The 10004-nt window shown below is 49.4% G+C and overlaps 1 protein-coding gene across 1 annotated transcript; it reads right to left on the reverse strand.

The window, feature by feature from the left end:
- Positions 1-1197: 1197 nt before the first annotated feature.
- fkbp4 (FKBP prolyl isomerase 4) lies at positions 1198-9981 on the reverse strand. Its single transcript, XM_035401937.1, has 10 exons — positions 9477-9981; positions 7006-7150; positions 6623-6765; positions 6400-6520; positions 5864-6020; positions 5418-5508; positions 4923-5006; positions 4083-4268; positions 3423-3662; positions 1198-2817 (listed from the first exon to the last, which is right to left on the reverse strand). The coding sequence occupies exons 1-10, from the start codon at positions 9561-9563 to the stop codon at positions 2716-2718; spliced, it is 1356 nt and encodes a 451-aa protein (XP_035257828.1). The 5' UTR covers positions 9564-9981; the 3' UTR covers positions 1198-2715.
- Positions 9982-10004: the final 23 nt, after the last annotated feature.

Below are 10004 nucleotides of genomic sequence, written 5' to 3' on the forward strand. Positions count from 1 at the left end.
CTGTACAGTCATACCATACGTTTGTTCCCGGTGTAGGATGTCCTATTTCACATATGGGCTGTCCTACACCACACACATGCATATACCACTAGACCCTGCTCATCAACTATACAGTCACCACTTAAGCAGTTCTAACAAAGATGGAAGTATGCGCTGGGTTCACTGGTTTGGAATTAGAAACGTAATACTCCAGGGACCTGTACTTATTACACATAGGTCCCACCACTGTTGGAACTTTAGTTTTTTGGACGGGAAATCCAGGTCCAGACCAGTCAGGGGTGAAACCAAAAAGATGGGTGGGGTCATTTTCAGCCCTGACACATTCATTTTTTCCAGAACGGTTCCAATTCCTTTTTACACTGCAGTCACACCCAAAAAAAAGGGCGATTTGACTGAGGGTTTTGAGTATGGCTCCCGGGAAAAAGGGAGTGATGAATGAAGTCTGACGTCTCAGGACATGCAGGCCGTTCACTCAACTACAGAGGGCGGCTCTGCACCTCCAGTAATTAAGCAGTGGGGCTCACAGACTGCGATCCAGTAGGCGAACCCCACGGCCCCTCAGACACCACTGATTAAAGCATTCCTGCCCTGAACACGGCCTGTTTGGTGTGGATACCCCGCATTTGCATGTTTCCGTGGTTCTTGTGTTTTAAATATTGCAAGATTACAGGCCAACGAGTTACATGCGTTATCATGTGCCAGAGAGACAGGATTACAGAAAAGCACTTTGCCTGTGCAATAATTACAGGATCTCATCAAAGGCAATTACATTAACATCACCACGTTTGATCTTTTCTTCTCGTTCTGCAATTATCTATTTATCGCTCAGAAGGAACCAGAAATCCTGTTTCCCCCAGTCATGAAACATAAATAAAAAGGTAGAACATTATCAGGGGCTCTTCCATTACAAGATGACTATAAGGTCACCCTTTCACCTGAGGAACAAACTCAAGGGTTTTCCAGATTTAAACCCTAACTTAACCATTTTAAGATTTAAGATCACAAATATGTGATTAGAATGTTACTGAACATTCCAATGTGCCGATGCAACAACCACTCCTGGTAACTGTAAGCAATGGAGTTCTAGAACACCGACTTAGAATGTTGAAAAAAAGAAAGACATTCCAAAAAACCTACTCTTCAAAGAGTTAAAGCGGGAAAAAGGCGGGAAGAGAACAGGACACGGAACACCAGGCGTAAGCGGAGACTCATTTATTGCCATCACTGGAGCTGCACAGAATTTGGTTGCTTTAAACAATGAGACATTCAGGAAACACCAACACGCTATTCTGCAGGTGCTGGTAGCTGAAGCCAGTCTGGCGGTACGAGGAAACGCGCTCTCTCTCACCGAGGGAAAAAACCAGGCCGACGCCTCCCTTTCCTCACAGCCTCACAAGGCCAGCCACACCATCCCCATCCGTCACACACCAGACTCAGTGTCAACCAGCGCTGCTAAGACTATAGGACAGAGCGGTAGGGGCTACATTTTGTCCAAAGAGGAAACAGATTCACTTTGCTGGCTACGGTCAGCCTTCAGCGGTCTTCCAGTTTAAATATTCTTCATGATACAAATGACCATACGAATTCAGAAAAGGAACAAATTACACAGAAATTACACTCAATTAATAATTAAAAAAAAAATTAAATCTACAAACCAAAAAGACAAACAGTGTTTTGTTACCCAGGCTGTACAGAGTCAAAAGGACAAATACAAATTCATTTGCGCCACACTGCAAGCTTTCATTTCATGGGCGGTGGCCTCCGACGCTCGTTGCTGTAGCTTAAAAACGTGCGGCTGGCTTCCCCTCGCCGGGCACACAGGAGACACTGACAGCGTCACACATTGTTCAGACGGCCTTTGGGGAGTCAGTGGTGCCCTGGACGGGAGCCTCAGGGCGCGATGGAGACTTCTGAGCGCCCCGCTCCTCAGTGTCCAGCAGACGCTCGTTGGGAAGGGGCGCGGGTCTCTGCAGGGTGCGCAGCGGACACCGCTGATTCGGGTCGGGCCGGGCCCGCCTGGCAGCAGGACCGGGTCGGCCCTGCACCGGCTGGGCCCGGCGGCGGTGACTGGCACTGACGGGATAGCCCTTTTTGGGAGTTTTTGGGTTCCATCACTGGACAGGACATTAAACACCAGGGAGACGCAGAGCAACACCCCACCCCACCCCCCACCCCCCCCAACACCACCACCAAGGAGCCTAACCTCACGCCCTGCGCCCGTACTGACCCAGCCTTCCGCCAAAAAAGCCACTCGTCCCCCCGTTCGGTGCACACGGGGGCGCACACAGAAGTGCCTCGCTTCGGGACGTCCCACGACATGAGCTCTGGGGCCTGGGGCCTGGGGCCTGCGCACAGACGGGACACGGCTGCCAGGCCCACAGGCGGAACAGCCACACAGTAAACCGTCATGTAGAACTCAACCAGCGACACTCCAGCAAAAGTGCAAAGCCTTCCTCGCCCCCCCCACCCCCCGGGGGGGAGGGGGGGCTGATACAGCAAAGTTAAACCTCCGTCTCTCACCCACACACAGAACACGCTCTACAAAACACACAACTTTTTTTCTTTTTAAGTTACAAAAGTTCCAAAGGACAAAAAAAAAAAAAGAAAAAAGGAAGAAAAAAAAAACAAAAACAAAAAAAAAAACATGAGCAAAACAAAATGAGACGAAAAACAAAAATTTTTTTAAAAAAAGAGGAGAGAGAAAAAGGTGGCCGTCTAAGCTGCCGCTTCCTCTGGCACTGCACCGTCCTCCATCTCCACCTCCACCTCGCCGCCATTTTCACTCTTCCCATCCTTCTCCACCTTCACCGCCTCCTTCTGTCAATCACACACATCACAGGAGAGTCAGCCACGCCTTCCTGCTTCCGGTCAATCACTGCATACTAAAAGGCAGACAGTACTTCTCATTTATTTTTTAATCTGTACTTCGTCGCCTCACTTCTGCAAACGAAGCCGTTTGCCTGTCGAGGCCTTTACTGACTGTGCTACTGCTGCTGAAAGTTGTGCTGCCACCAGGTGGTGAGAAAAGGCACTTACACAACCTTTTTATCGCACGATATGGCCAGTGTTCCAGAAGTGAACACTTGCACACAACACAGAATGCTTAGAAACCCAGTTTTTGGCTGATAAAAAAACAAACAAATCACTCTGATTTTGCTGTATATGCAAACTAGTCAGATTTCTGAATTTAAATCCTAACTGGGTTGGCCATTTATACTTCCATTTCATTTACATATGTTCCCCCCCAACCAATCCAAAGAAAGCTTCCTTTTTTTTTTTGACACATCAGAAAACACTGTGGCATTAAAATGGGGACAGTCATCCTGGAAGCACGCGTCTGCGTGAAGCAAAGCCCGGTGTGTGAAGGCCGGGTGGTTATCGCTCACGTCCCGGGACGGGGCGCAGGCGGAGCGCACACTTGCCTTGGCGTCCCTCGCGGCGAACTTCTGGAACATGTTGGCGTAGAGGCGCTTGTCCTTCTCGTGCTGCTCCTTGATCTGCCGCTGGCAGACGGCCACCTGGGCCTTGGCGGCCTTGTTGGCGGGGTACAGCTGCACCACCTTCTGGAAGTCGGCCCGCGCCCGCTCAAACTCCTTCATGGCGAAGAGGGCCTCCCCCCGCCGGAACAAGGCCTTCTCGTTGCTGTCGTCCAGCTCCAGGGCCTGCGAGGGGAGGGGCACGCTGCCGTCAGCCAATCAGGAATCTCCCCCAGCCCACAAACTTACAATTCCATATTTGGTGTGGTGTTCTAGAATGGAGGGAGCCCCAGACCAAGGGGTGTCCAGATACTTTTGGTCATATAGTGTATTTACAACATTGTGGTTTAATTGTCTGGGCTTCCTGTAAGCAGTGTAAGCCCAGCCTGTTCAGTGTCCTTGTATTGGATTTCCTTACCCTTTGTCCCAGGCTCAGTACTTGAGAGTCTACGATTTCTCTCTTTTACCCAAGTCAGTGCCAACTATTTTGACCACAATAAGAACCCAGTTGCAGGGTTTATGATTTTTGTAAGCAGAGTAATTGGACTCGGATTGCTCGTGCCGAGCGCTGTGATTGGCTGGCCGGCGGCCCGGGGGGCGGGGTACCTTGTCGCAGTTCTCCAGCGCCAGGCTCTGCTCCTGCATCTTCAGGTAGCACATGGCCAGGTTGAGGTGCGCGGCCAGCCGCAGGGCGCGGGCCTTCTGCTCGTCCTCCTCCTGCAGGCCCGACTCGTGCTCCAGCCACGACACGATGCGCTTGTACTGCACCGACGCCTGCTTGAACTTCCCGTCCTGAAACGGCCCGGCAGCGTCACCGTCACAGAGACGCACACGCACGCACACACACACACGCACTCACACACGCGCGCACACACACACACACAAGCCCGAGGACACCGCCCCACACACAGCACTATGCACACTATACAGCCTCTGTGCTGGCACACGTCCCGCTCAGCACTAACTCTCCTCCAGACAGCGGTGCTGAAGCCCTTATCCGAGCGGCAGATGCATTAATCCAGGACAGCACAGTCAGGCTGTTTATCCTTATGGAGAAATTCAGGTACGCACACATCCCGCCCGCAAGCTGCCCTTCAGAACAAGGTGGCGGGGAACTTGTACCGTTCCCCCCAGCTCTCTGCAGCAGGGGCTGCCAAACACTCACAAGCACTCTTACTGTCTCTATGAGGCTGTGTCGTTTCACTTACACCAGATCACTTGATCATGGACTCAAGGACGTCCCAACGGGGTCCTCAGCAGAACAGGCAGACTGTTTTTCACCCATTATGGAATACTTTGTTTTGGCTGTAGCCATGTTCACCTTTTCAACATAAATAGCTTTGACATGCTGAGGCGCTCTGACACTGGAAACACAGACGCTATGCAAATGCAGCCCATGTCACCATCGGCGCTGCTAATGAACAGAAATTAGGCGTGTGGGCTTACTTTAAAATACTGTGTTCCCTTCTCTTTTACGATGGCACTCTGTTCCAGTTTCTCAGCCGTGTTCATTTCCCAGGACTCCTTGGCCTGAAACAAAAGACAGCGTTCGTTTCTGCACCGCGCGAGGAAACGACTGAAGCACGCTTTACAAACTACAGCACGTCAACAATCAAGTGCAACGGCACACCGCTGAGACCCGGCTCTTAAAGAAGGAGCCGTGTTATTTCTGTATAACGTAACAGTGCGGTGAGCGGAAACAAATGGTGAAGCTGAGTCTTTGGGACAGATGTTTGACCGGGTGCCATAATAAACCGTGGCAGGCGTATGAAACGGGAGGGGCGGGCGGGGGGCGGGGGGGGCGTGCATTGAAATGTAAATCGTTCAGAGTAACCGGGGCATTAACGACCTTTAGCTTAAAGATGAATCTCAAAAGTGTTACATCTCACAGTGCTAACAGACAGGCTAGTGCAGCAGGCGCAGTGCAAACGGGGGTCCCACCTTCTCAAAGGCCGACAGCTTCAGTTTGTACTGGAGGGTGGCGCCCGGCGGAATGTCAAACTTGGCATTTCCTGCGCTGCCATACCCGTACCTGGACCAGAGAGGGGTGAAGAAACGAGGTGTGACTCTTTAATAATCTCACCTGTCTTTAGAGACGATTAGTGCACAAGGAACATCACCTCAACAGACTGGCCTAAAAGAAGACACCAGATCAATTACTGATCATTTCACTCATCGGTCGGAGAACAGTGAGCAAATCTGTAGTGTTGGCTGCAGCATGTACTGAAGAACACAATGAAGGGACTCCCGGATGAGGGTGACCATCCTTCGTTAAGAGGGACTCATACTTCGACACATGGATGAAGAGGGACTCTTACATTGGCATGACTATAACTTTGGCCTGAGGGGAGGGGCTCAGTCTGGTGTGAGGGTGAAGGGAGACTTACTTTGGCGCGAGGGTGAAGAGGGACTCTTCTCCCTCCTCCATGGCCATGATGGCTTTCTCCACACCCATAGGCAGTCCCAGGTTCTCGCCATCCCCGACCTCAAACTTCATCTCCCTCTCGTCAAACACCCTGTCCTCAAACTTGCCCTCCAAGGTCACTGGGAAAGGAAAAGATGGCAGCGTTCAGCCTCACTGTGCGCAAGCAGCTGTCAAAGGGGATTAATACTCACTTACTGCAGGGACAGATCCCGACCGACTGTCCACCCGATTGCTCTCTTCCAGGCGGCATGTTAAACAACTGGACAGAGTAAAGCTGGCCTCTGAATAGCAGCATGGTACTCACTCGCTAACCACTGATCCCAGGCCAGTGCTGCTCAGTAAAGTGGAGTCTGTTTGCAATGCTAATGCCAACGCTGCCAGATGGAAGGCTCACAATGACTCAGTTCAGCCTGCTCAGATGTCTGCCGCTGATGCTGCAGGCATCAAATCTCAGGCTGCCGCTGACCCTCCCCCTGCTTGTGACATCACAGCACACACCTTCCACTGTGGCCCCCTCGTTGGGCTTGGTGTAGCCTTGCCCCTTCGTTATGATCCTGCGGATGATGCCACCGTCCTCATCCTCGGTCACGTCCTCCCCGTGGAACTCAAACAGCTCGATCTGCAGAGGGGTGGGCGCACACACACACATGCAGTGAGAATTACCAAAACTCGGACAGACTTCTGACATGGAAAATTGTTAAGGTGACTGGCAGTTCCTTACCTCAAATATCAGGGTGGCATTGGGGGGGATTTTCGGGGGGCTCCCGGCTGAACCGTAGGCATACTCGGGCTTGCAGATGAGCTGGCACACCTCTCCGATCTTCATGGTGGCCACGCCCAGGTCCCAGGCCTTGATCACCTGACCTGCACACCAAGTCTTGCGTTTGAGCCGTCACCCCAACGCTTTTCAAACCCAACTCTCTCAACCGTACACCTCCTCCCCCACAGAAAACAGCATCAAAGCCTCAGTTTGGAGCACTATTTCTCTGGAAATTGTGGTGACGCTATAAGCCAATCATAATACACCATCAAACCTTATTTAGTGTCTGAATGTGCCAGAAATACAAGAATGTTCTATCCACAGCTTCCGGGTTCTGCCCATACCTTTCCCGAGCTCGAAGGAGAACTTGTCGCCGCGGTCGCGGCTGGAGTCGAATTTGGTGCCGTCCAGCAGCGTGCCCACATAGTGCACGAAGACCTTGTCTCCGGTCATCGGGAGCTCGGTCCCCGTTCCCTCCTTCTTCACCAGCTGCCGAGGAGAGAGGGCGGGACTGCGGTCACAGTCATGATCACGAGCTCAGACCCTGCGGTCATCTCTGCATGCTAAACTTGGCAGGAAGGTACACGTTCTCGCCCAGTTCTGATCAATAACGTGTTGCGCCAAAGTTCTATATACATGGTACAATGGTGTATTAATGAATCATATTCTACACCATGTACCATGGTTGTGAAGAGGAGAATCCCAGCTTTCTTGTGACATTACAATCTTTATACTGTACTTTTTCAGTGAGATATGCTCATTCAAATCATAACGGTTACAAAACGGTTTTTGTGTAAAAAGGGCTCCGCGGTCAAGGCATCGCAGCCTCAGACTCAGTGCGCTAATGATGATGATTCAAATCTTATAAATGCTGACATCATCGATGAAAGAGCACAGCGGGATTGCGCTACTGAGGAAAAAGCTCTGCAATCTTTTCACATGAAGTCACTATCTGCATCCAGCGCAAGTGGAACTCAACGATACGAGAGCAACTGCTGCTGCTCCAGTTGGATTCTAGGAGCACATCTGAACACAATTTCTAGGGAACGGCACCAAACTGCGGGTGAGTCTGTTGGATTTAATGCAATGCAGAGCACTTCAGGTGGCAGACACTCCGGCCTCAGCCTCTCCCCAGAAGGTTCCAGACTACCAGCATCTGAAATGTAGCGCTGCAAAGTGTACTGCAAACAGGCCCACCATCTCTGCTCTGAAGACCCCTGCATTTAGGCTAAGGATAATCACACTCACTACCTCCCTCAAGTTTGGAGACAAGACCTGAGGCATCGACCTGCAGGATGACAACTAAGAGGAATGCAATGGGAAAAAAATAAAAATAAAATACCAGGAAGACCTGCAAACTGTAACTATACATTTATTCACTAAATACATCCAGCATTACCCACTTAATATCGCTGTCCTCATCTTGAATGTGACAGCATGGTCTGAGGAATAACTGCATCACTCCGGTGCAATATAGGGATCCCTGCTCTAACGGAGCAAGCGAGGTGCACAATTTATGCCGTGCGTGACCTGTACTGTTTTATGGACATTCGTTACCAGGGTGCTCGATTTAGTGATGGACTGAAAGACAGTTTGAAGAATACTGCCATCTACTGTACAGCATTGAACAGATAAAAGCAAACCGAGAAGATTGACCAAACCATGCTGCAGTTATGCAGATTGACTGTTTAAAGAGTCAGCGATTTCGTATAAATGCAAGGCAATTACACGCAGTGCCAAGGTCTGAAGGCGCATGCAGCCTAAGTAGATACCACGTTAGAATTCCCGTTAACCACGGAGTTTGAGTTATAACGTCAAAACACGTGCACATGGCGTTTCGTCCATACGGTTGTCATTGAATGTACAAACCGGGAAAAGCTACAAAAACGGAGTGTGGAGACATGAACTTATACGTAACTCTTCAACTTATGTTACTTCAGTAGCGTTAACGTTAGTATTAAATTGATGCAAACTTTGATGGTAGGAAAGGACCTTCTAATTATTCTTATACACAAAGAACAAAGTAGTGTAATGAATGCTATACAAATTATCGTTAGCTCTACATTTTACTTTGATATTGAAATTGTAAAATTAACTACGACGAAAGGCAGCGGAAAGGCAACAGTCGGTTTGCTGAATGCGGTGCAGAAATTAGCAAGATTCTAAAAACACGTGCTCTCCCAAATGGGGAGGGAACGCAGAGCTAGAGCTAGCATAGCCATCCAACGTTAGCGAAAGCCCTGTCCGGCCTAGTCGGTGCGGAGGTACACCTTGCGAACTTAGTTAAACACTCACTGCAACGTACACAACATTGTTTACCCATTGCTAAGGAAATGCGTTTTGCTTTTGGAAACATGCACGCAGTAGTGAGCAACAAGCTAGCGAATTACACTGTGGGTTTCCCTGGTTAATGTTAGGAGGTAAAAGACAGCTGGAGTTCATGATTATCAAGCCTCCTGCACTGAATGCATTGCTTGGCTAGTGTACACCATCAACTAAAATAGCTGTTAAAATGATTAGCCTGCGAACGTCTCAATTGACGTTTCTGGTTGGGCTAGCTGACAGACACCGACACTCCTACTTCACAAAATAACAGCAGCATGCTCGTACGCTCGCTAGCAAACCGCGGTATCATAAAATACGCAGTAAAATTTTAGCACGCTAGTGCTACCTGCTAGCTACCTAGCTAGGTACAATTACGACAGCGCGCTTTGTGGTTAGGTAGCTTGCTAGAAAATAATCTAAACGGCCCTGCACGACCTAGAGACAATCATTTTCACATTTTTGTTGGCTATAGATTGGTGACGTTAGTTACCTTTAAAACTCCCCCATCTCTCTTCTGTGTTATATCTTCTCCCTCCATGGCTTGTTGTCCTCCGTTGGTCACTTCTTCTGCAGTCATATCCGATTTGTTGCCTTTCGCACAATTCTTGATTTTAAGTATTGCCAGCAATAACGTTAGCTAGTCCAACAGCCTTAAAATAATGCTTCCTAATGACTAATTTCCTTTGCTACGTCCTAGCAACCAGCAAGCATATAACACTAGCTGCACAGCTAGCGCAATGTTAGCAGTCAGTATCAACAAGGGTACCTTCTAGTTATCTACCCGAACTGCAAATAGCTACAGTAGCTACTTGACTAAATCTCGTAACAAAAGTAATTAACTACCTATACGAAATCGCGAAGAACCAGGAAAAAACACAAGTTGTCCTCTTGGGGTGTTAACACTGTAGCGTAACGCACACTTGATTCATCAACGTCTATCTGTAACTGACACAGAGGTGGACAATTTAAACGGCTTTATTCTCGAGGAAGGGCGCCGAACTTTCCAGAGAACAGCCGA

The sequence above is a fragment of the Anguilla anguilla genome, chromosome 19 (genome assembly GCF_013347855.1).
Source record: "Anguilla anguilla isolate fAngAng1 chromosome 19, fAngAng1.pri, whole genome shotgun sequence".
Taxonomy (NCBI): Eukaryota; Metazoa; Chordata; class Actinopteri; order Anguilliformes; family Anguillidae; genus Anguilla; species Anguilla anguilla.

What these genes read in the sequence shown, in the direction of transcription:
- fkbp4 (XM_035401937.1), bottom strand. Translation starts at nt 9,563, where the DNA reads ATGACTGCAGAAGAAGTGACCAACGGAGGACAACAAGCCATGGAGGGA. An exon ending in CGAGGGGGCCACAGTGGAAG is followed by an intron (nt 6,021 to 6,399) that starts GTGTGTGCTGTG and finishes TTCCTTTCCCAG; the next exon opens with TGACCTTGGAGGGCAAGTTT. An exon ending in AGCTGTCGGCCTTTGAGAAG is followed by an intron (nt 5,007 to 5,417) that starts GTGGGACCCCCG and finishes CTTTTGTTTCAG; the next exon opens with GCCAAGGAGTCCTGGGAAAT.